This window comes from Platichthys flesus, chromosome 13, assembly GCF_949316205.1.
Source record: "Platichthys flesus chromosome 13, fPlaFle2.1, whole genome shotgun sequence".
Lineage (NCBI taxonomy): Eukaryota > Metazoa > Chordata > Actinopteri > Pleuronectiformes > Pleuronectidae > Platichthys > Platichthys flesus.
In genome coordinates, this window is record NC_084957.1 from 6,173,809 (window position 1) to 6,199,159 (window position 25,351).

Below are 25,351 nucleotides of genomic sequence, written 5' to 3' on the forward strand. Positions count from 1 at the left end.
TGAATCCATCATCATCCCTCTGCTGATGGAAGCCGATAAATCACAAAACAAACACGAAGCGGTTCTCTTACCAAATCCACTGGTTTCATGTCTTTTATTATTCATCACATTAAAGCCCCTTTTTCAATATTGTGGTCTTCCTTTAAATTGTCTTACAAATATTAAGTTATCCACAAAAATAAAATAACTTAGATAATAACCATATTAAAACATAAAAAAATACGAACATACATTACATTTTAGACGTGGAAAAAAGAAAAATGCATATAATAGATTTTTTTCCCAGAGTTTTTTCCTGGACACAGTTCTGTATGTGCAAAACTACTCAAAATAATCTGTTGCACTTGAAGCATTATCCCCCCCCCCCGCCCCCCCTCTGCTCTTAACACTTAAAACACATCTGCTTGAAATAAATTACACCGTCTGATAAGGAGCCTCACTCAACAATAAAAATATGATCTTCAACATGTGCACAGGCAGAAATCCTTATCGACCTAATCTTAATTATACACCTTTTAAAGTCGATGACAGAACATCTCCGTCGTGCACGTTGAAAAGAAATGTGAAGGAGGTGAGTGTGGATATAATACAGGGAGCTTTCAGTGTCGCACACACACACAGCACAATGCATCACAACACGTCGGATTGTTTACAGTGCGAGGACCTGAACGCCTGTTCACGTGTACTCGTTTGCCCGAGGGCACTTCAAATGTATTGATCATATTATTGTGCAGCATCAATATGTTTTTTTTATTTACAGTGCCGTTCAGATCGTGCTCAACATGAAAGCTGTATGTGTTGAATTGAATTGTTGCCGTGCACTCGGTGTACCCTGACAGGCCTCTTACGTTAGATACCACACACAGACACACACACACAGACACACACACACACACACACACACTACACATGGTGCGTTTTGGGTACATGTCAATGCAGGACAATGTGTTTTAAGGAGGTCTGGAAAACAAATGTTTGTGCTTAGGTCACAGAAGGTTGATTGTCTCATAGTGTAGAGGAATATAGTGCTTGTGTTTTTACTCTATTGAAAGTAAATTTGATTCAAACTTCTTCCATGTATAGAAAGGGAAATTCTTTCAGATGACAGGGTCTGACATGAGGAGTCCCAGGGGGTTTCATCATTGCTGTAATGCCCTCCTTTCCACAGTTGCCATCAATTATTATTAAAGTTTTGCTCTTTTAATGCAAACTTCTAATTTATGAATTTTGACATTCCCACTAAACACTCCAGTTTGCCCTGGGACTTGAATTTCTCATTTCCGCCTTTTTTTTTTGTACCAAACTGCGTGGATGTATTTATTGTGTCATTACACTTCGCAGGGTGAGATTTAGGACTGATCCACCTGAGCCTTACAAACCCCCTGATGTCCTCTATATAACATGATATCTGCTATAAAACACTGAAAAAGTAACTGCCCCTTGAACAAGGCACTAAATCCTTAAGTGCTCCAAGTGTGTTGTGCTGTGTCAAATCCCGTGCATTGTGAATCCTTGTGTCTTTGTAAAGCTCTATGTTTGTCCCTGTATGTTGTAGATGGAGACAGCAAATGCTAAATGTTAATGCTGTGATATTATATAGACACAGGAGGGACTACTGTTTGAGTTGTGATGTGGTTGAAAACCCTTCCCCCTGCAGACATCAGCCGTTCCACCTTAAATATCTCAGGCGCTATGAAGCAATATTATTTTCTTTCTTTCTGCAATCTGCCGTTTACGCTCGACTTCCTCTCTGCCCACCTGAATCGCACGCAGCTGAATGTCAGTCAACATTAAGAGTTTGTTGTTTTTCAGAGCTCAGATCTCATGTCCGGACTTTTCAGATACTCATCTGATATAATTGTGTCCCCTTTGTCTCAAGAGGAAGGCAGTAAAACGTCCAAGCTCTCTGCGATGTGGCAGCTTGACACAAACCCTGCATGTGCACAACCCCCACGCACGTCTATCTGTCTGCCGGCCCGACCGCTTCACATGCACTGTCCTCGCTCTTCTGGAAAACAGCAGTCCACCGCAAAAAAAGGAAACGGGGGTACAAATATTACAGTCATATTCCCCCTTTCAAAATGAAAAGTCTCGGTTTTTAAAATGTCTCTTTGTCCTTGGTTTTCTTGATGAAGTCTGTTTGACGTGTGTTTCTTCATTTGCAGACACTGACCCACTCTGTTATCCTGCACTCTTCGCAGACCACGTAGCAGCACCAGTGAAACTTGCAGTTGCAGCGTTCGCTCCGCGTCTGCTGCAGGATGTTGTGTCCCCTGCCGCAGCACAGGCTCTCGCAGTTGTCCATGCCGGAACTGGTCTTGTTGCAGATCCGTCCCTGCGTGCCGGTCGAGTCCGAGCCCAGGTCCCGCTCGCAGAAGTCCGGCGACTTCTCGAAGTAGACCAGCTCGCTGACGCTCGGCCGCCGCCGGTGTGTGTGGTGGTGGTGATGGTGGCTGTTCTGATGATGGTGGTGGTTGTGGTGGTTGTGGTGGCTGTGATGGTTGTTGTGGCTGTGGTGGTTGTTGTGGTGGGAGTGGTCGAGCTGCCCCGTGTTCCGGTTGTGCGCTTTGATAAGTGTGGCGATGTGGAAGCGCTCTTTGAGGATTGAGCCCACCACACGGAACTCCGGGGTGACTTGCCAGCAGGTCTTCAGCTGGCAGCTGCCCGACGTGCCGTGGCACTTGCATTTCCTTCTCATGTGGTCAAGCACCACCTGCGAAAATCAGAGAGACGGATACAGACAAAAAAGAAAGAGTGGGATGAAGCGAGGGAATGAGCAGAGGCGAGGGAGTTAAAGGAGGAAGGGGGGGGGAGAAAATGAGAAGGATTAATAACTTTCTTGATCACTGGTTGCATTTGAAGTTTAATATATACAAGTACCGCGTGTTGCAGGGGCGCGTCTCCTATTTCATACAGTGAATACCGGCTTTACTTTTCTTTGCTTGTTCTTCTAAGCGATCGACTGCTCCACTGTGAAGTGAGAGACACACAATGCCCTGAAGGAATCGGTCCCACATTTCAAAAGCCAGGTGGTCCGACTCCGAGCCAGTTTGTCAAACACGCTGATATCAAATAACCAGATGGATGCAGGTATTACCCAAACAGAAGTGATTGTCATTATTCATATTTTGGCAGCAGGGAGCGACCTCGAGCTTGACCCACATATAACGGCACATTAGGCATCAGAGCATTTCAGTATTTACATATTTTAAATATTATGGTTTAACACTGGAATAGAACGATATGGAAAATCCACATTGTATTGTTTTAGTTTATATTTAAGGACATGAAAGAATGAATGAAAGCCATTTTGAAACACAAGTTGGGCTTGTTCATCTAAAGGTTCACTGTCGAAGCTGATAAAGGAAAAAGCTACACCAGGCACAGTATTATTTCTTTTACAGTACATTTGGATGCATAAACAAGCACAGACACAAAGTATCCTGCTAGAGCACGACTTACACTGCAGGACCTCCCCACCCTCTGTCTGTGGCACACACACACACACACACAGACACACACATATAAACACTGGTACATCCCACATCGCATAAATCCTGTCCTGTAATGTTCCTCAAGGCTCTGCATGTGTGTACACATGTACATGTGTTTGTGCCTGTTTATCAGTCATCACCCGTTCTAAACTTTAGGATTCAATTACCTACAGGAACCTAAGGCCACCCAGATCACTGACAGATGCTGATGCCGCTGCTGCACCCCCTATCAACACGCACACACACAAACAGACTCTCTGACATACAGGGGCACACACATACAGCACTCATACACAGTTAAACACATTCCGACAATGATGCTTCTATCCGTGGACACACACAAAATAGGAGCCACGCACATATTCTAATTCAAAACTAGTTCAGATTCCCTTCTAAACCTGCCTGTTCAGAATGGACTGTCAGCTTGGCCTGTGGTAAAGCTGCAGCTTCCTCTCTGAAACCGTAAAAGTGACCTGAAGTAATAAAGCCGTGACTAATAAAGGCCGACAGCAAGAGTCAGTCCTCAGATCTGTAAAGCTGCAACGCCGCTGCTGCACAAAGAGCTGTTCACCTGTTTATTCAGAGTTTATCAGTATTGAATGTATCCCGTGTCCAGATTGCACCAAATTTGTCACGGCTCTTCCTTTGGCCCTAAACAAAACACATGCCAAGCGTGGAGCTGATAAAATGATCAGCTCTTGAGATATGCCAGCCACATACAGACAGGCAGGGATTCCTTGAAATGTTAGGTAGACGAGACAGAGGGGCACACAGGTTTGACCAATTTAAGAATTTGTTGAGCAGGGTTTGTTTTATAGACCTCGTACTCCTCACTTGCAGTATCCTTGTACCGACTCCACCTGTCACACAGGGGAACTGTATCGTTTCCTCTAACTAGTGGAATGAATGAGTGTAAAAGGTGGATGAGTCAACGAAGGTGTGATAAATTGACTCATCTGTTTGGAATGAACGAGCGAAGAGCAAAGCAAAAGAAGAAGTAAAACCATCCTGATTGCCACGGAGCCAAAGTCAACAAGGACCAGGGAATGTTTACAAGAAATAAAACATTAAAGTTTAATAAAAAAAATCCAGTTACTGCTGCATCCATCTAGAGCTGTAAAAAGAAATACTGTGTAGTGCTCGTGTAAATATTGTTCTCTAACATATTTAAACACGTATTTGTACGTATATACATTTATGTTTGGCCATATGTTTACGTGCACTTATGACAATTCAATGTTAGAAACTGTTTTTTAGATTAAAATCAACATTCTTACAGTCATCACTTCATGTTTTGTTCATAATTTGTGTACAGGGAACAGAAAGTGAAAATAAATTGTGCATTTGGTAAAGAAACAAACATGGTTCCTGTGTAATCGCGAGTGGAAAAAGAAAGTTTCAAGAATCTGTGGAGAGGAGATAGCTACTACAGAGGCAGTACGACTTTATAGTAAACAACACGATAATAGCTCAAACAGCACTGGGATCAGATTGCAGCGTTCGGCTCAGTTTTGCATAAAGGCCGAGGCAACCCCAGAATCACAAACGCACTGGCCTTAAACATACAGCGGAGTCTGTAATCATAAAATGCTCTAACCTAAACCTTAAGGAGACGAACTGACCTAAGAGTCATAATTGCATCCACATTGCTACTGTGTGACGGGGCTTTCACAACAGGACCAAGCTTTTCAAAGGGGAGTACAACAACAGAAAACAGCCAGAAAGCTTGTGTTTCTAATGACAGATCATTGTAGGGTACGAATAATAAAATAAAGAAAGAGAGGCAGAGTGTCTCAAACTGTTTTAACAATGTTCGTTGCAAACTCCCACAAAACGATTGCTTTCCAGTTGTGCAGCACATCTGGCTTCCATACCTAATGTTCAGAAAGCTCCATAATTTAATTCAACATTTGCTTGATCGCTCCTCAAAACATCAGTTGTCCAGTCTCAGTTTGGCAGCCACAGATAGGCATAGGTTTAATTTTCTCCATCCACGTGCCAGCAATGTGTAGAGGGCTGGAGTGCCATCAAACTTCGACCTTTAAAGAGTTTGGGGGGGGATGGAGTCGTAGTTTTTGCATAAATAAAACTACAAAACAAGTATAAAATCTGTTTAATCTTACATTAGCTTATGTAGCTATGACGTAGCAATGATTTCAGGAAGGTAGAATTAATAAATGTTGGACAGGAATGAAAATACAGCCATTGTTTCTACTAACTGAGTTTTGTGTTGCGTGCAAACTAACTGTCAACTCCAGGATGCCTTAGGGGGCTGGCTAAAGGAAACCTTCGCCACAAGTTTATGTGTCGCTATAAAATGAAATGCTGCATCCTAGACGTTTGATTTCTTCTGTCAGAGCCAGACAATTGGGTTTACAGCTTGTTGTTGCTCAACATTAGTCAAGGAGGCACAGCAGTTAACATTAGAATGAACGTTTGACACATCTGCCAAAATTCACCATCACGAAAAAAAACTTCTCTGTGTTCTTTTCTTTTAGGGGTGAAATGATCGTTCAGACACGTGAAGCACGATGCTCACCGCCTGACTGGGCCCCGCTCGGTTCAGGCCCGGTTCTAAACCTTCAACAAAAGTACTCAACTCCGAGTGAAGGGTAGTTCTCGTGTGTGTGTGTGTGCGTCGTCTGACGTTCAGTTGAAAATCAGGTACAAAAAACAGGTACAGGTAAAACAGGTACACTCCAGACCCTTAACTGGTAATAGGAAATAGGGGAAGCTGTCTGCTCTTGCTATATTAGAAGTGGTCTGTCAGTATGATATGTGAAGGGCTGATCCACCTGACAAAGGAGCCAGGTAAGAACATTTTGTGCATGTTCGAGCCTGACCGATATGGACTTTTCGGGCTGATGCCGATATGAGGTAGTTAAAAAAAAAAAAATTCCATTCCACCAAATCTCATTGATTTGCAGATCAGTGGCTCCCTCGGTCCGGGGGCCTCGTTTTAGCTCCTTGTGCTCAGCCGTTCACACTCGGGGCCACAGTGTAATAATGATCTGTCCAAATTGCCACTGGCACCACTGTAGCTCTGAATTGGTTCATCACATATCTGTGCAGCAGATCCTTCTCTGTTACGTGTGAACGCTCCTCTTCCTCCTCTTCATCCCGTGCTCCTCTCTTTTGTGGGGTCCCACAGACATAATACTGATTTCAATCGTTATGTGGAAAATACCCGACTCTATGTACGGTAACAATACCCTCCTACCACTGATTCGTTATCTGTCATGTCTATAATGTCTCGCCTTAATTAAACCTGCTGTCCAGTTATTCCCTGCAGTTGAAATAATTCAAATCAGACACAGCTCTGATAACAGCTCTGACTGGTGTTTTCTGGATGTCGTCCGTTACTTTTATCCGTCTCTGTTTTCCTTTCTTTTCACAATTACTTTTAACTGTTATTTCAGGTATTATTTTATTTTGTTGTCTTTGAATGTTCTTTATTCGTCTCTGAGGATACGAGACTTCCAGACGACCTTTCAATGGTATTTTCCCAAACTCAGGCTGGATAAATAATCACATGAAAGGATGTGATTTTCAGCTTTCCTCCTGCTCCTTCACATCAGTACCTGAGGCTATGGGGTGAGTAATAAAGACAAGAGAGAGAGAGCGAGAGAGAGAGAGAGAAAAGACAGAAAAATACGATGTGTCTGTCTCTGTGTTTTTTTACGATATCTGACTTGACGACTGTGGGGAAAAGGAAGCAAAGTGACGCATTGTGATTTATTGCTGCCCTCTTGTAGATGTTGAGATTTAGCCTCAAGGATTTGGGGGGGCTGGTGGAGGCGTGGCAGGGCGGGGGAGTTGATGGGGGGGTAAAAATTATGGGGGGGGGGGGGTGGAGGAGGGGAGAGGAAAGGAAAGGAGAGAGGAAACGCGAATGACAGGAGGAGGAGATGATCTTCGGATTATCTTTTTGCGGCCTCTCCACCATTTGATACTACAAATGCTGTGTGTTTGTGTGTGAGTGTGTGTGTGTGTGTTATCACAAATCACGTGTACGTCTAGCTTGCTCTCCTTCAGTCACCATGTCCTGCTGCTGTGAATCTAGATATGATCGCAATCAGCATGTAACCTGCCATCGTGACAATGTAATACACAGACGGGTCCTGGTCTTACAGAACATGAGCCACCAGCTAGATAGATAGATAGATGGATACTTTATTAATCCCGGGGGAAATTCAGAGCTATAAAAAGCCTTCATGAAAATGAACACCTTGTGCAACACACTTTCTTTGAGCTGCGCTGTTCTTATGTGGAGAATCAATTGGGGCCGGGAGTCCCCCCTTTGAGAAGAGTCAAACAGGTCACTGTGTTAAACAGTAAGTATTTGTTTTTAAGAACATGGATAACTGGATACAAAGATGGAAACCTGCTAATATTGGCCATTCCGTTGACTTATGACGCCATGGTGCACGGCCGCATGTACACAACTGTGATCTGAACGCTTCAAAGTCAACGGTGGACCACAGCTAGGGACCCACATCTGGCGAGTTTTAATGAGTGAGACAGAGGCGTCCATAAAACAACCCCAGACAGAGATCAAACAGGACATGTTGGTGGCAGATTAGGTCTGCAGGCTACATAATACAGTAGACTGGGGGGGGGTTCAACATGTCGAGTGGAGCAGAGCAGACTACCGTGCAATGGAGAGGAGGTTTGAAGTAAACTGAAGATCAGAGCCAGGATCTGAGTGCATTACTTAGATAAAGGTACAAGAGTTTGTATTCTTGGGTTTTCTTTTCTTTTAATGAAGAGAAGACTGGATCAAAATAAAGGAAACCGAGACGGGAGCTACTGGGGGTGATGGTCCACCAGCCAGTTAAACCAGTAAAGTTTCAGTTGTGTGAATTTGAAAACTAGAACAATTGTATCCTCACTAATGGTCCTAATCTTTATTACCTCTGCCAAGGAGGTTATGTTTATGTCCTCACCTGTCTGTTCATTTGCAGGATTACACAAAAACTACGTGAATGATTACCAGAGCACTTGATGGAAGGAGGAAGTACGGGTCAGGAAAGAACCCATTAAAGCTGGTGCCGATTCAAATCAGGGGAGATCCAGACATTTTCTATTCCTTTTTATGAAAATGTGATACAGGTGGAATTTCTTTCCTAATTTTCGTAGATTTCTCGGAAGATTAATTCATGGATATCAATGAGAAAAATGATACTTGCAGTTGGTACAGGTCCCAGTACAAATCTGGATCTAGCGAATTTGAATGTGGTTTCATAAGAGGAACATACTACAGTGATTTGTTCTGAAAACAACAAGGTGTTTTTTTCATTTGTTGCATGCAAGGGGTCGGTTCAGCTCCGTCATAATGAACGCTGTGACGCAGGACTCCAGTTAACAGTTGGACCTTTATTCTGTCATCCTGAGCAAATATTGAAATTTGGCTGAGTCACTTGTGAGTCTGTGGTAATGAAGGAGTCGATGATGACTTACAGCATTTTCTTTTTTCGGAGAGGGAAAGTCCTGTGGCACGACATAAACAACGGGGAGCAGAAACAGCCAGTGAGGGATTGATGTGCCTGCGAGACGTTTTACGAGGAATCCAGCAGCACATAAAAAGTATAAAAGAGGATTTCATTGTTCTCCCTGCTGTGAAATGTATGATCCCGCCCTCGGGTTGATCACATGCAAGATGAGGAGGCTGTAATGGTTTGTTAGTTGATGTCAAATACTTTCCTATTGGTCTCTGTGCAGTACCCAGAGGCACAGGAGTTGAGCAGCTTGACTTCCAGACCCGTTGCACCACGACTTGTGCCGTATTGTCGGATTTGTTTGGTTAATTGATTTTAAGCGCGAGCCAATCCCTGTGTCATCACCTCTGTTGGGAAAAATCCTAATCTGGTGTGTGTGTGTGTCCCGCAGTCGGCCCTCTCCCGCTGAAGAGCGGCCCGCTCGACTGCGTGCTGCCTCGTGTTCGTCCCAGTTCAAAGACAATCTGCTAAAGGGCCTTTAAAGCCGAGCAGAAAGCCAGGGCGATATCAAAGAACACACAAACAAATCCCACAGCCGCACATTAAGCCCAGACATCACTTTAAACAAATCAAACGCCCCGCTTCAAAAGAACAATTACACGTACACAGACCAATACACACGCGCACATGCAAACACAATGACATGTAATTACTGAGTAAATGCATAACTGGGGTAAACAGGCAGACGCATTAGAATGTGAGTGTGCATGTGTGCAGTATTTACTCACTGTTAATGTCCACAGCTCTCATTTAGAGACTGTAATAAAATGTTATTACCAGCATAAGCACTTCCACCTGCTGCTCTTACTGTGACACATTTGCCTCCGTGTACGTTTGCGAGAGTGTGTGTGTGAGTGAAAGAGAAAGAGAGTTGTAGAGATAGAGAGAGAGAGAGTGTGTGTGTGTGTGTGTGTGTGTGTGTGTGTGTGTGTGTGCACATGTCAGTGCGCGTGCTGTGTGTGGTGGGTCACATCAAATGCTCGGCCTCTGTACTGTCAGGACTCAGGAATGCTGCGCACACCACTGATGATATAAACCGGCCTCTGAGGAACGCTGCACTAACCCTGCACTAATATGCTGCTATTTTTTGATCAAACACACTTTGCTTTTTTTCTCGTGTGGGTTCCGAGTCAATGAAGGAACGTGAATGGGATCTCCAGAGCACTTTATCACCGCTTAAGGGTTAAATTAGACATTAAAGGATCTGCAGGGGTCCCACTATTACCAGTTTGGATCAAGCTAGAGGGGGGGCAGGCACTCAAATCCAGTATGGTTTGACTAAAAACTTCTTAAGTATGCTCAGTGGTCTGGTGGAGCCATATTGTGCCTTGAAACGCAGAGTTTAGGTTGCTTCAACTGTCTGAAAACATCAGGTGGAAGAGTCAGAGGTGCTTTATCAGCTGCTGCAGTGTAGAGGCTTATACACAGACACAAGTGAATCCATCTTTTGCCAATAGGAAGTCATTTTCAGATCAATCAAGAGAGAATACGTGCCATCTTCAGATAAATAGCCTCAGATAGGTCAACATGTTCAGTTTGTACGTGTCTAAGGGAACCAGAGGAACCTGCTCCAAATGTGTGTAAGATTTAAATAAGTGCTTTAAGGACCCTGTTACTAACTAGACTCCAGGCACCACTTAACCAGATTTTGGGTTTCAGGTGTTTTATTCCAGGAGGTGTATGAGATTCAGGACCAGAAGATCTTAAACTTATGATTCCCCTTGTTTGCAGAGACTCCTCAGGGATCCTCAGGGGTCTCTGGGATCCCCCATTGAGCTCACCTGCCATTTGATTTCACCGTGTTGTTGCACCATCATTTTATTTTTCTTGGTCCGCCAACGGATTTAACAATGCAGATGAATGAAGTGTGACCCACTGTCCACTGCAGCCCACTATACTGCAGCACCTCCACGAAAGCCATTCCCATATTTGTAGTAATCCAGTCATATCTGGAGGATTCACTCTGAGTCCATTTTCAGTTGCACACATAATGTGTTGAATGACAGACGGCTGTCATTGTGGTTTCATTGTGTCTTTGAAGTGTCGGATCACCTCACATTTCCTGCTGTACAACTTCCCCATTGTGATGATAATCAAGAGTCAAGTGCCATCACGAACAAAACCCTTTAAATGATTTGGATAGACTGGAGGCAAACGTCTCCAATGTGCAGATGATTACCTGAAGTCTATTAAACAGCTGAGTTGAACCGTATAGTTTCCTTCCTGATGCGTGCCACGCCGTCTCTTCTTACTCCCCTGAAGATAGACCCTGGTGGTAAATTGAAATTACGCTTGCCAGCCAGCACTGTCGCCACTTGCCTGATAAACAGACAGGACTGAACAGCACCTCAGCGTGGCTTGCATGGCTCGGAGCTGTGCAACAAGCACACGAGCAGCCGTGCCGTTTGCTTTGAGGTGTGCTCTCTAAACGATTGAGAAAAACGATCAGAAGAAAAAATAAGAAAAAAAAAAAACTTGGCTGAGAAGTTTACTGCCTCGGTGGAGTGTCTCCATGTGATGAGCTCGACACCTCAAACATGAAGTCAAGCCTTTAAAACTCGGCTTTATTAACTGCTGCACAGTAGTGCGTTCGGGTTCACTGCCACAACACGTCTGAAAGCGGCATCTCGCATCCTCTTTTAAAAACGAGTGCGATATTGGATTGCTTGATTTATGGACATCATCAAGTCACATCAAAATAAACATATTTTTCCTGTTCACTCAAATTAATCTTATTTTGTGTGTAAACAAGCAGCCCGAGCTTTACATACGCTGATGATGCCGCTGACACCGTGTGTAAATAAACCTCCCCCTCGTCGTAAAAGGTCTCGTGGCTCCTCAGAATACAGTATTATTTCTGTAATCAGCCCGGCCCGGAGAGAGAGGAGTCGGTGGAGGCCTGAGCAGGCGAGGGGGAGCGAGGGAAGGAAGGGCGAATCTCTTTCTACTTTCCGCCGCGGCCGTTTGAAGTCTAAAATCTTTTGCAGGGTTTTAAACATCTGTTTCCAAACTGCCAGCAGCCACTAATTAGGGCTAAAAACAAGACGGGACGTCGTGAGAACCCTGGGGTGGGCATGAGGCGACATGCACGCCCCGCGAAAGAGAAAAAAAAAAAGCCCCACCACATTCCTCCAGCCTAAAGACTACTTCGCTGAAAAAAGAAGGGGGGTTGGGGGGGTAGGGGGCTGGAGAGGAGGAGCAGGGTGGTGGGAGGTTCGGGGGAGAAGAGACACACGGGAAGGGCCGGCATTATTTTCTAGGCCGCCACCTGTCAGTGTGTTTTCTGTTTGATTGTGTGGGCCGTGCGCGTGTGTTTGTGTGTGTGCATGTGTGTGTTTGTGTGTGTGTGTGTGTGTCATGCATGGTCTTTAAGGAGCTTTGTTGTGGCTGTCTCTACTATTTGAAGTCCTCAAGGTGCCTGGTATTTTACAGCAACTCCACAATGACTCATAGTGAGTTGGCTTTCTTCCTCTTTCTCTGTCCCTCCTTGCCACTCTCTCTCTTCTCTTCCTCTCTCCATCTCTCTATCACGCCTCTGTACATTGCACTCGTTGGAGCTGATGATCTCCAACCTGTGGTGACATGTAACAGGTCCCTAAGACCCCTTGTTTCCAAACGCTCTCACAGTCCCTGATTTCATGGCCTTAAACCCCATGTAACACGTCCATTAAGCCCATTTTGTCATTTATAAATAGCACAGGGGGTTTGACCTTTCTCACAATTACAGCTGAGTGTTTGAAGAGGTCCCCCCCCACCCCACCCCTGTGTAACAGAGACATAGAACCAGATGTATCAGATAAGCAAGCGGGTCAAACACTTTGGCTTTGAACCCTACCAGGGTCATCAGGGGTCGTCAGGCTTGTGTCAGAAGGCGAGAGGTAAAGGATCACTGGGTGTCGTTTAGCCTCTGCTGGTTCTAACCAGCAACTCCGCCAAGAACAAGGTATCGGCTCTTTGATGTTGATGACTGGGAGTCAAAGTTTCTTTCTGTTGTTTGATGGATGCCTCTGCTCGCTTGGCTGGGAACAGGCCGTCTGGCACAGTGCAGGCAAAATTTATTGTGAGGAACCTCAGAGCCAATATTTTAGCCTTTCTAAATATCATTCTGCAAAAGATCAAACTGTAAATTAAAATGAAGCTGAGTGGTGCCAGTTATAGTTTGTTTTCTTAGCGCGACTGCTGTGCTTCTTAGAGTCTGAACGGCGTGATTACAGGTTCGGGTTTTTGAACGATTTTCTCTGGGGCACTTCACCTGCCAAAAGACTGTAGCTGGGTTGGTTTCATAAGCTTGTTTTAAATATATAATCTTAATTAATATCAATATTGATAACTTAGATTTGTGTCTGTTTCTGAAAGAGAAACTCCTCTAGCTGTCTATCAATTTCTCTTTTAATCCTATAATCACGTTGCCAACTGACTTCTGAAACTGTTGTATTGAATAAGATGTCCTGCGTCACATCATATAATTAAATGACTACTATATAATAGAGGAGTCACTTAAATATGTGGCTGAATGACAAATTGGTATCTGTGTTATTGTGCCATTCAACAAACAGTGAATGATCTATGACCATCATTTTAACAGCTATTCATAGTCCCTTCCAATTTCTTTCTATATGGAACCCTTGGACTAGCTTCAGACTTTCCAACCAACACCCAGTCACAGGACGATCCCATCCAGTGGCCTTGCAACTGTATATACTCCTGCAAATAGGCTCGTTGACAGGGAAAAGAAAAAAGCAGGATCACATTTAGGATGTTATGAATGTACGAGTGTATTTGTGATTATTGGGGGGCATGCGGCCTCAGAGTAAAGACAACATACACGAGGCCTCATTGTGATCCTGTACGTGATCGAGTTTCATAATCATACCGACTCCAGCCACACTGAAAGAGACAAATTAGTCACCTTCCTTGGCTCGTGAACTAATCACTGCTAATGTCATATCGGCCCCCGACCCACAGTTTACTCCCCACGTCCACATCGGTGATTGGGATTTATGTGAGCGGCTCCACCAGCGCAGCTCCTGCAGGGAGGCCGGCGGCTCGCGGAGCTCATCTGACGCACTCGGCATTTGTGTTGTGTCTGCATAATCAAGGAAACCAGAAGTAAACTGATGGAGAGATACAGGCCCAAATTAGTCCGGAGGAAACGGGGAACAATGAGCAAGTTACGGTGGCTTCTCCTCCGCTCCACCACGGAGCTGGACGCCGTCGAGGGTTATCTCCGTCATGGACATCTCTCTGCTGCGTTGCTCGAGGCAAACGACTTTTGGAACTAGTCAGTGAAAAGATGTCTAGACTATGCAGAGACAAATATTGAATGTTTATAAAACAATATAGGAGCCTTTAAATATTTTAGCCTGGCATTAACAACATAAACAGCCTTGATGTAAAATACAATTCCCTATATGTTTTATTATCATTGGTGTGAGAGGGCCATCACCCTGTTTGACCTCCTGGCTCATCTGGCACTGATTGACACAACACAGCCAGCGAATCTCAACAAAACAATGTTAGTCTAAAGTGACAACTTCCTGTCAGAGGACAAATTATTTGACAGTGTCCTCCTGAGGGATGGAGGCTCTACAGGAGTTTCCCTGAAGACACAACCAATCGAGAAATGTATATTTAACCTGCTAAAGAATACTAGACAACGTATACAACATAACTATCGTGCTAAACTTAATTCCTCTAAAATTCAGCTTAGATCCAATTAGTTGTTTCACTTATCATTGTTAATGAAAGACGCAGATATTGGGAGGGGATAGTTCTTAAGGCTTCTGAAAGACGACATGCCAGCATCGACTGAATTAATGTGATAGTAATTAAAAACATTTGTTGTAGTAGTACTACCCCCCAGCACCCACCATCCACCGAGCCAAAGCTTCCTTTCAGTTCTCAAAATGAATGTTTTCAAAATATTACATTTTCACATCACACTGTGACATATCAATGGAGTGGAAAGTATAAAGTTACTCCAGACATACTGTGTGTATTAAGGTAATCCCCGAGGCAAGACTAACACATAAGAGAAGAATCAGACTGGAAATTCCCCCAGTGGCCACCTTCACCGATACACTGTCTGTGTTCTGCACTGGGAGATGGTAAACTGAACTGTACAGTGACCTCAACTCCCTGTGTGTGTGTGTGTGTGTGTGTGTGTGTGCGTGTGTGTGTGTGTGTGTGTGTGTGTGTAAATTCATGGTCTCTCTTTCCTCTCAACGGAACCGGTCAAGGCCTCTATGAGGCCAGCTCTTTCAGAGGCCTCTATGAGGTTAGATCCATACGATCTGCTACAGACACACCCGGCGTCCACAGTACTCCAGAGTTTTAGAGCTTCTAAATTAGAGAAGAGAGGAAACGTGGCTGGCACCATTTTTGTTTTAAAACTGTGAGGCTGCGTTTTAGTCTGGACGGTCAGTAACAAAGTGATGTACACACACTCACAACTGCTTGGTGATTGTCTTCTCGGTCACAACATAGCCATAGCTGATTCGTCAGGCTCCTATCACATGAACCCCTTTTCAGAAGAAAACAACCAGTATCAGCCTCGACTACCAATTTAGAATGCAAGTGTTGCTGACCCTGTTGTCTCTAAAGTCTGCATTTTACAATGACACAAGTGTAGAAGATGAGCTGTTATTCGAGCAGTCTGCGACAATTCCCGTGTCCTCCGGCACACGCATGACCAGTGTGCATGAGTGGTCATGCAATAAGTGTTTACCGTCTTTTTGATAGTTTTCACTTTAAAAAAAGTCAAAACTGAAACAACAGAAACCTGGAGCCTGAACACCAGCTGTTCAGAAGTTACAACACAACCCATCTTTGGTGTCAGAGGATTTTGTTTTTGAGTTCTTTGACTCTCTCACTCATTGGTTATGCCAATACATGACTAAATGACAAATAATCATTTACCTTAGAATATTATAGGATCCGTCCCGCTCACTTTCAACTGCACTACTTTCTCTGAAAACCGTCATCTCAACCCAAGCACCCTGTTTTCTGCATGACATGAGGTTCCATCGTTCGAGTAAAATGCACTGGATGTGTAATATTAACTATAATATTAAATATTAACCAATCATGTATCTGCGCAGCTGTTAGATAACCTGCAGGCCGAACATTCCAGTATAGACACTCGTCCCTGAGGTAAAGAAATCCCAAGGAAAGTATCCAAATGCAGGATCTCAACATGTAGAAACAGTCCTACTAACAAACAGACTCACCTGTCTCCCAACTCTATTGTTGTGCAGCCTCATCCGGGCATGGATGTCCTTGTTGGTCTCACGAGCATCCAGGAAGTCACGCGAGAACTTCTCCCCGAATTCCACGTCGGGGCTGCAGCCGCCCCACTCCCAGGAGTCCTGGGGTCCCGGCAGGTCGGCAGGGAAGTGCTCCATGACGCCGTGCACCATACCCTTCCCGCGGTGGATGGCCTCCAGCTGCAGGCGGTGCAGTTTGATGCGAAAGGCTTCCTCGTCCCCGCGGCGCTTCTCGTCGCAGCCGCATGCCTTCAGCTTGCCCATGGAGCAGGCGTTGGCCACAGCGTGCACCACGCCTGCTGCTGCGATGGCGTACGCGAAGGCGCTCTCTCTAAAGCCTGTAGGTGAGGGCAGAGACGATAGTGAGTTAACATAGAGCAGAACACTGAGGTTGATGTCCCGCAATCAGGAATGTTTAAGAAAAGAAACGCAACAAAAAAACGGTCATAACACTTTTTTTCATCTTCCACGACTTTGCTGACTGAAGCTACTGTCTCTGAACCGACACAGGGCTTCACAGCGATGTCCAAAATGACATGTGAGGACTGACTGATTGGCTTGAGGACTCTGTCAGTATTTGGGAATGTGCCTCGTTGCTTTAAAGAAGCCGCTGTGGAAGCGTCCAGGGAGCTATGAGATGGAGCTTATGTAAAAAGTTAAAAACATTTTCGATAACCTGCAGGCAGAACATACCAGTGCATGTGTGTCATGAACCTGTCAGGTGAAATGAGAAGATTACCAGGGAAAAGGAGGATGGAGGGAGACGTCTGCAGAGGACTTGGACTGTGGGGCTGTTTGCATGTTTTTCAGCTGTGGTTGATTCTTCTATTTTAAACCCAAATAGAATCCGAAGAGCAACAGAACTATTTCGATTTCCTCGTTAAAGTTGAGTTGTAAAATGTACCGAATAACTTTAAGATGTGAAATGACTTTCCCATCCATAAAAGTCGGTTTAACAGCAGCTAAGCGTGCGAGATGAAGGAATCTCTTCATTTTTCTGTTTGCGACTTTGCATGTTTTAGTCGACACATGCTGAGTAAAACTCATAAAAAAGAGTTAAGGATGCACACAGGCATTTAATTGCACACCCTAAGTCCCCGATTAATTGTCACAGTCTAATCAGAGTTGATTGTTTTTAATTGTCAATTAGTTCATTCTTTTAAACAAAGCTTTATCAAACTGCCAGACTTTTGAACAGAGAGATGGTCAGGGTTACAGCCAGGGACATTCACGGAACAAGCATCACGTTAGCCCTGCAAGCTAATGTGTGCTAACAACCGATCATATTAGTTGCTGTGAGCTGCAGAAGGCAGAAGATAATGCATCGTCGTAAAATCCTTAATGCACGATGCTCCTGCGATGTCAAAGTCCAAAAAGTACACAAATGTTAATGGCTATTTACGTGCCAACGCCCAGAAGTTCAGTCTTCATTCTAATGTTGCGTAGGACAAGCTGAAGCGTCAAGTGTCTAGACTGCCAACATGACGAAGGAGAAATTAAAGCGTGCCAAGTATCAGGTTTCCATCCCTGCCGATTGGAGCCAGAACCGATTAAAACCTGTGTCATTTGACCTGGGAGTTAAAAGACGATTGTGTCCATTCATTGCAAACAGAAGCTTGAAGTCATTGGGTGTTAGAGGGATTATTGACCAGTGGACAAGGGGCTTCAGACTCATCCTGATTCTAGCGCCACAGACGGAAGCCCTGATATTTACAGTGCACATATGTCCAGTCTCATGAAACCAAGTGAAACTTCCGAGACAGTATAAGAGACTGAGACTTTATCTGTGGACTAGTGGAAAATTAACAAATCCTTGTCGCTCCCCTCAGAGGACTCATGTTCTCTTATTAAACTCAACCCTGTCTCCTTCTGTCTGTGCCACAAAACCTTTAGGTGTGAAGCTCCTGAACCTCATTGAATGCAGCTCAGGCTTTGTACGCCTCCCTCTGTCATCTCCCCTAATCCATGGGTGGATTCCTGGATCCCTGGCAGAGACTTGGGATCAAATGAATGAGTTTTGTTTGTTTATGTCATATCAATATCTTGCAATGACCCGTGGACACTGTACTTTACTGTATTTTACATGCACGTGTTTAGCTCAGTCGGATCCAATTACACCGCACAGAAGCGTTTGCCTTCTAATCACCTGAGACCGGCTCAGGCTGCACGAGGTGGTTAAATGAGTGTGTGTGTGTGTAATAACTCTATATGATGTGGGACAGCTGTTGCCTTTAGAGCGAAACACACTTTTTCTTGCTTTAGAAAGTCTTACTTACATGCGGCACATGTAATGAGCAGCTCAACCACAACCCGTCTGTAATTCAGGAGACCAATGTTGCCGATCTCCTCTCTAACACACACGTAATATAAAAACTGACACATGGACTCTATTCACATTTTCTATGATAAAAAAGAATCGATGAACCTGAATATTGAAGGATGAACACCAGGATTTGCTCTCGTAGCCTCTGCGGTGTTTGTTGTTGGAGATATTTACTGCCCCCGAGCAAGGCACCCTCAGGTTCCATAAAAGAAGCCCCACTGGCCCGTCACTTACTGGTGTAGAAAACAGTGAAGATTATACTGGAAACTTGTAAAGACGACATGAAAAGAAACCACTTACGGGTTTATAGCACAGGGCTTGAAGGGGAAATGATTCAGGCTGGCTGCTGGAGTCAAATAAAAGCCAATAACTGGAACTGCCCCTTTTTCTTTTTTAGCAATGTTTTATGTCACTTCATTATTTATGTATTCAAGTAAACGTGATGCTAGTTTGTTTCTTTGTGAGATATGATGTAACATATCACACATTTGCATTTGTGTTGGAATTGAAACAGACAATTATCCACAGACCAACTGTCTGTAGTTCCCCAAAGCAACTCATATTCATCAGAAGTTGTACGTGTCACTTTGACTATAAAGCTTGTGTCACTCCATATTCCTTCAGTATGATGGTCCGAAAACAGAGGCTTAGAATTTACCAAACATATTGTAACTTTCTCAAGAGAAGGCTGAATTCGTGGTGCAGAACTTTTTCCCCTTTGAAGCAAAACTACAGCAAGTCCACATTTAAACTGACTTTTGTCCCGGAGTGAAAAGAAAACTAAAAGGTATGAAGGAGTCTGTCTTCAAATGACTTTCTTGTCTCAAGTTGTACATGTATAATCTGTGCAGTATGAAAAAGTAAGAAGTAAGCAGATCCGATGAAGGCTGACATTATACTGTGAGTCACGCTTCAACAACCTGCCCTCAAAAAGTCACAAGACAATTATAATCATTGACATGTTTTCAACGTTTAAAGGACCAGTGTGCAGAATTTGTTGTGGCCCCCTAGTGGTGAAGCTGCAGATTGCAATCAACCCAGATCTCTCACCCCTAAACTTCAAAGCACGTTAGAGAATCCGCAGTGAAAACAACTTTTTGGTTTGTCCATTGTTGCTACTGTAGAAAGATCAAAGAGGACATGCTGATAGAGTTAATTTAAAATACTTAATTTGACACAGCAAGAAAACACATCAAAAAGCCTAATTTGAACATTACAATCAATTTCGATCAATGCATCCCTTAAGAATTGTGGATTGAATCCTGTTTCTACCAACCTGTCAACTTTTAAATCATCAAACTAGCTTCATGCTGCATTTAAAAAGCAGGCAGACAGCGAGGCTAAACTGCAAAGTCCTGAGATAAATCTGCTAACTCTATAACACAGAAGTAACAATTTGATACGGTGTCATTATATGAAAAATAGTTATTATTGCAGCTCGAATGTTCGACATCTGATTATATGTTTGGTTTGATACCAGAAAAAAAAAATGCACATACACAATCTCTGAGATTGCACGGACTACATATAATTTGACTCACTCACGCCCACTCTGCCCCCCCCCCCCCGGACCAACTTGACTTACACGAGGAGGGGGAAGAGAGAGGGATGGCACTTAGGCACATCCTCATACTCAGAAAGCCTGTTTTAGCTCCGGCCCCGCTCCGAGCCGGGCTCCCCGACTCAGGCCCCCGGAAGACCGGGAACAAATCAATCTAACAAATAATTCACCGGCTGCGCCACGCCCGGCTGAACTGATGGCAGAGGAAGTGGCAAAAAGAATTAAAGATTCAAAGGAAACTGTCACTTTGTGTTACAGAAACCGACTAAACAGGTTTTCTGCTTTTGCCTCGAGAGTTGGGAAAGTGCTGAGAGCAAACTCACAAGCACTCGCACTGGCGAGGGAAGTAAAAGCATTAGGAGCAGCCCGGCGAGGGAGGAAACAGACACAGACACAGAAGGAGAGGGAGATTCTCCTATTTCTGTCTGTCCATGTCTCGCCTGACGTCCTCTTTAGCCCAGTTTTTTATGCAGAGCTAAACGCGAAGGAACAGAGGCCCATGAATTTTATTACAGACCATCAGCTGAGAGATCCGTGGCAGCGCCAGAGAGGATCCGAGCAGCTTCTGGTGTCGAAACATTTGACACCAAAACAAACACTGAAACGTGAAGCACTTGATAGCCCCCTCAGTTTTCCCAAGAGTTGTTCAGGTGCAGACACGGCTCTGCTGGCTTTTAAAAAAAAAGCAGCAGATACATTTTTCTGATAGCAGATGATCCATCAGGCAGAAACAGAAGCTTTGCTACTCGTACGCCGTGTGAGACGGGATTGTTTATTTTCTCTATGGGCAGTTGCACCCGAAAACTCTCACTGATCACCACAATTCAGCCTAATCCACGACTGTAAATACGTCTCAATTAAAGCGCTGCCAGTAGCTGCACGCCGTAATGGCTGCAGCATGTTTACTCACATCCATTTTTCAGCTTCTGTGGAGCGGAATGTATCAACATGTAACAGATGAATCATCCGATTTAAAGAGCTTGTTTATGTCAGTGGTTTGGAGTTTCTGCACCCGGGGCAAACCAGGGATGCCAGACAACAAGCAACTGCCTCTGCTAATAATGACAAACAGCCTCTCAATGAGTCAGCGAGGAGTGAAAGTAACAGAGGTGTGTAAGCTCAGTGCGTTGTTGAGAGTTTGTACTGTCGTTGTTTGATAGTCTTCTGTGGTGGTAACAGGAGTGAGGGAGATAAAACTAGAGTTTAACGATTACACAGCACACAGATTAAGGAGAAGATACATTTATGGAAACACCCATCCAGGACAAAGCTAATAAATAATGAGTTAGTATTTTTTCAGGATCGAGGGATCTATAACCATTTAATCAGAAGCTTAACTTTTTGAAAGTTGTCAGTACACTTTTTATAACATATAGACAAAACTTTTATTGACACAATGCTATTATAAATTATCAAAGCAATGGGCGAGCAAAGTTAAATGTATCTGAGTGGTAATCTCAATAATTTCTCAGAAAATATTTAAATGTTTTGCTATAGAAGTCTTATAATATTAAGTTTTAAAAAATTTGCTTCCTCATTTTGCAACTCAACTCAAGATTCAAACTTCAACCTCCACAGTGTGTCGTTCATCTGCTCAGGTGCTCAGGCCACTAAGAAATGGATGCCCTCTTCCAGTCAATAACCTGGCACGAGTCCGTCCGAAAGGCTTCCCATCTTTAAAGATCCTCTTTCATCCTTTGTGAGCTGCCTTGCAAAGCTCCGATCACTACAAAGCCTCGGAGGAAACCGATCTGTGGGAGGGTTTGGTAATCTGTAGGTGACTAACTGCTTTTGAAGTTACCTGCTCCTTTGAACGGGTTTGTTGAGGAGACAAGGAGCGGCGGTTAGACGGAGCTCACCGGCCGGCTGGTCACCACAGATAACCTGACCACGTGGAGGAGCTTATTGTTGTGGGACAGCATTGAAGAGTTGTCAGTTTGGGGTAAAACGATCTCTTCTTAAAGCCATGATTAAAGAATAACGGTATAATATCAATATCCTTTTGTTTAGGGACGTGTATCTTTGTGGTGGCTTATCTTTCTAAGCCTTTTCTTTCAGAGGGTTTGAGAATAAAAACCCACAGCCTATTTGAAGACCAAACTTTTGATCTTAATAGTTTTTTAGAGCAGGTAGCCTGTGGTGACAGCTCACTTCACGACCCCTAAGACAAATATACATTTTCTGTAATTATTTATTTGTAACTTTTAGAACATGGAAAAGTTCGTAACTGCAACTTTTCACAACCGGGATGTAAAATGCCCACAAAACCAAAATATATACAAATTGAACTGAAATGACCCATGAGTGTATTGTGTGCTGTGTTTTGCTATGGTGACCATGTAGCTGACCTCTCTTAAAGACGATGCTGTCGTAGGGTATTTTGTTCCGAGTTTCCAGACTGGAGCAGTTCCAGCGGTGCCCTCGGAACTGGTGCTGGCACTCGTGGATGGCGATTTGGATTCCCTGGATCGCCGAGGCCGTCACGTCCGGGTTGCGCATGCACACGTCCAGCTGGCGCCGCGTCAGCCCCGGCAGCGTCAGACACACCGTGTTGGCGTTCAGGATCGGGTCAATGTTGGGGAGCTTCAGGCCCAGGATCTCATTGGAGTCTACCCTGCATGGAGCACACAGGTCGGGTTATTGACAAGATGGAGACACAACTTCCTTCATCACTGGTCGGTCACTTTTCGCTGCTAACACAAGTCTAGTTCGAACTGGGAAAGTTTCCATGGGCGTCACAGCGACACTCAGTTCCCACAGCAGCAGACAGGCGCCCGGACTTGATGATCCCCAGTGCAGTTGATTGCTGTAAAAACCTCAATAACACACGTGATGTGGGTTAACACTTGTAAAACCATCTCCAGATGCTGACGGAAGGGGAAATGCACTATTTGTTGTTTTTTAGCTTTTGAGACGGATTCACTTTTACGATCGTGTAAAACTGTTGCCAAAATAACAGTGGATAAAAAACAAAACAATGGCTCTCACATCCGAGGCTGAGTTTACAGGAGAGTTGTCTTATTCGAGGGCTTCTGAAGTTATAAAGGCACAATTAAATGTGCATTTGGACATATAAGATGAACCATGAATGTTTGCTCCTAGTGCTGATTCCAGGCCCAATAACGGTCATAGAGTCTAGAAGCGTTCAAATCTCTTTCTGTTTATATTACAGACTGTTTCCTATTTTTATATTTTGATATTGTTATATCTATGTTTAGGCACAAACAGCAAATCCCATGTTGTGTAAAACCTACTTGGCAATAAATAAAAGCAATTCTGATTTTGATTCTAATTCAGTTTTGCCTCCTGGCCATGACTTTGATATTAGATTGACAGAATAAGAGACTTGTGATTTGGAACCAGGATTTTTGATCTAAAGTTGCTCTAAGTTCTTGGAACAGTTTTACCTGCAGCAACTTATCCGCCTCACAAAATCTTCTGAGTAACTTTTACAGCTGTTGTGTGTGTGTGTGTGTGTGTGTGTGTCTTTCCTCAGCTGTCTCCTGCCCCTGCTGCAGATCAATCATGTGAAACACAGTAATTCAGCAAAGCCCCTTTTCTTCTTCACAGAGAAACAGTAAGAGCAGTAACAAGGAAAACACAGGCTGCTCTGATGATGGCTTGAGAGCCGAGAGGTGCACAGCTTTTCTTTTTCATTGTCATTACACAAGTAAAACACAGGGTTGCGTGTCCCAGTGTTTGTGCGACTGGGAAACACACAGACTCACATGCAGGCGTGGAGCGTGCATGCACGCGGCTGTGGGCAAACACACATCTGTATGCACACCCAGCACACCCACACGCAAATACCCAGGTGTGAGGAGGCGTGTACGGTAACACAAACACAAAATACACACACAGCTGCAGCACATTTGCATGACAACTCTCTACCCAGTTTTGTCAAAGTGTATATATCGTCTGCACATTCCTACTCTGCAAGTGTCCACATCAGAGAAACCGACTGAAACTCTCACTAATCACCTCCTGCAAAAAGCACCCAGCCTTGGACATGAGTCACAAAATCAAAGATACAACTTGCTGTGGCATCAAGTGCTCAGTGGCACGGTTGGTGCCCTACTTGTCAGCAGCAGCGTTTTGAACCGTGTGATTCCAGTTCGGCTTCTGTCACTACCTGTTGTGTTTCCTGATTTGAGATGAGACCTGTTTCAACAACTCACTCCAAATATAGATTATTAACTGGCAACTTTGTTCTGGGAATGAAAGAGCAGAGGATTGGGAATGAATAATAAAACTAAGATAGAGGCCGATGATTCATCTCTTTTTAATTACTTTCTAAATGTTTTCTTCGTATGTAAAGGTTAATATCACATGAGGAATAAGTGTGACTCATTTGACATTTAATAACATAAAATAAAATTGACTTTGTTGAAGTTTAAGTCGTTTAACAAATTTGGTAAATCAGAATCAAAAGAACAGAAGAACATAGAGTGAGAAAATGTGGAGTTACATATATTCTTTAAAGTTTTTCACAGATTTTGAGCTTTGATTCAAACACCCCTCATTTATTCCAACTCACCTTGTATCCAGGAGACAGACAACCAGCAGGACGCACGTTATTCTGAGGACCGGCTGTTCCATTGTTGTGCCTTTCAATTATTAATAAAAACAAATAGGAACAAACAAAAGTTTAAAAAATCAAAAAATCAAAAAAAGTCCAATATTCCGCTTTGGAGTTTAGAAGAGGACACAGCGGGAGAGGAGGCGGGGGTAGCTCGGGTCCGGTCCGGTTTAAAGTTGGCGCAGGACCTGACAGCTCCGTGTGCCGTGCGTCCAGATGTGCCAGCCAGAGGCGGGATACTCATTCAAGAAAAAAGTTTCATCCAGCGCCTCTCGGCTACACTGAGTGGAGGAGGCTGCTGTGAAGTGTTGGGCAGGGGGGGGGGGACGTGCAGCCTCGACTTTGTCACACACACACATCCGTACACATCCCGGGATCTCCAGCCACACGAGGACTTTGCATTGGTTTTTACATCCGAGGGAAAGAGAGAAAGGGAGAGAGGGAGAGCCGGCCGATCCAGGATGAAGTCTGCCTGACTGGTGATAGTTCGCCCTCTCCTCCAAACTGCTGCACTTAGCGCTGCGCCAGCCCACTTTTTCTTTTTTGCGTCACTCCGGGAGCAGGGGCGCGCACCGAGGGAGGTCAAGTGGCTCGTTAGCGCAGGATAGAGATCCCCTCGGATAAGAAACAC

At 44.1% G+C, this 25,351-nt stretch overlaps 1 protein-coding gene across 1 annotated transcript; it reads right to left on the reverse strand.

Annotated features, from left to right (window-relative positions):
- Positions 1–9: 9 nt before the first annotated feature.
- On the reverse strand, positions 10–25,351 carry wnt10a (wingless-type MMTV integration site family, member 10a). The gene is made up of 4 exons (XM_062403419.1): positions 24,679–25,351; positions 22,490–22,755; positions 16,222–16,595; positions 10–2,713 (listed from the first exon to the last, which is right to left on the reverse strand). Exons 1-4 carry the CDS (start codon positions 24,738–24,740, stop codon positions 2,156–2,158), a joined length of 1,260 nt encoding a protein of 419 aa, XP_062259403.1. The 5' UTR covers positions 24,741–25,351; the 3' UTR covers positions 10–2,155.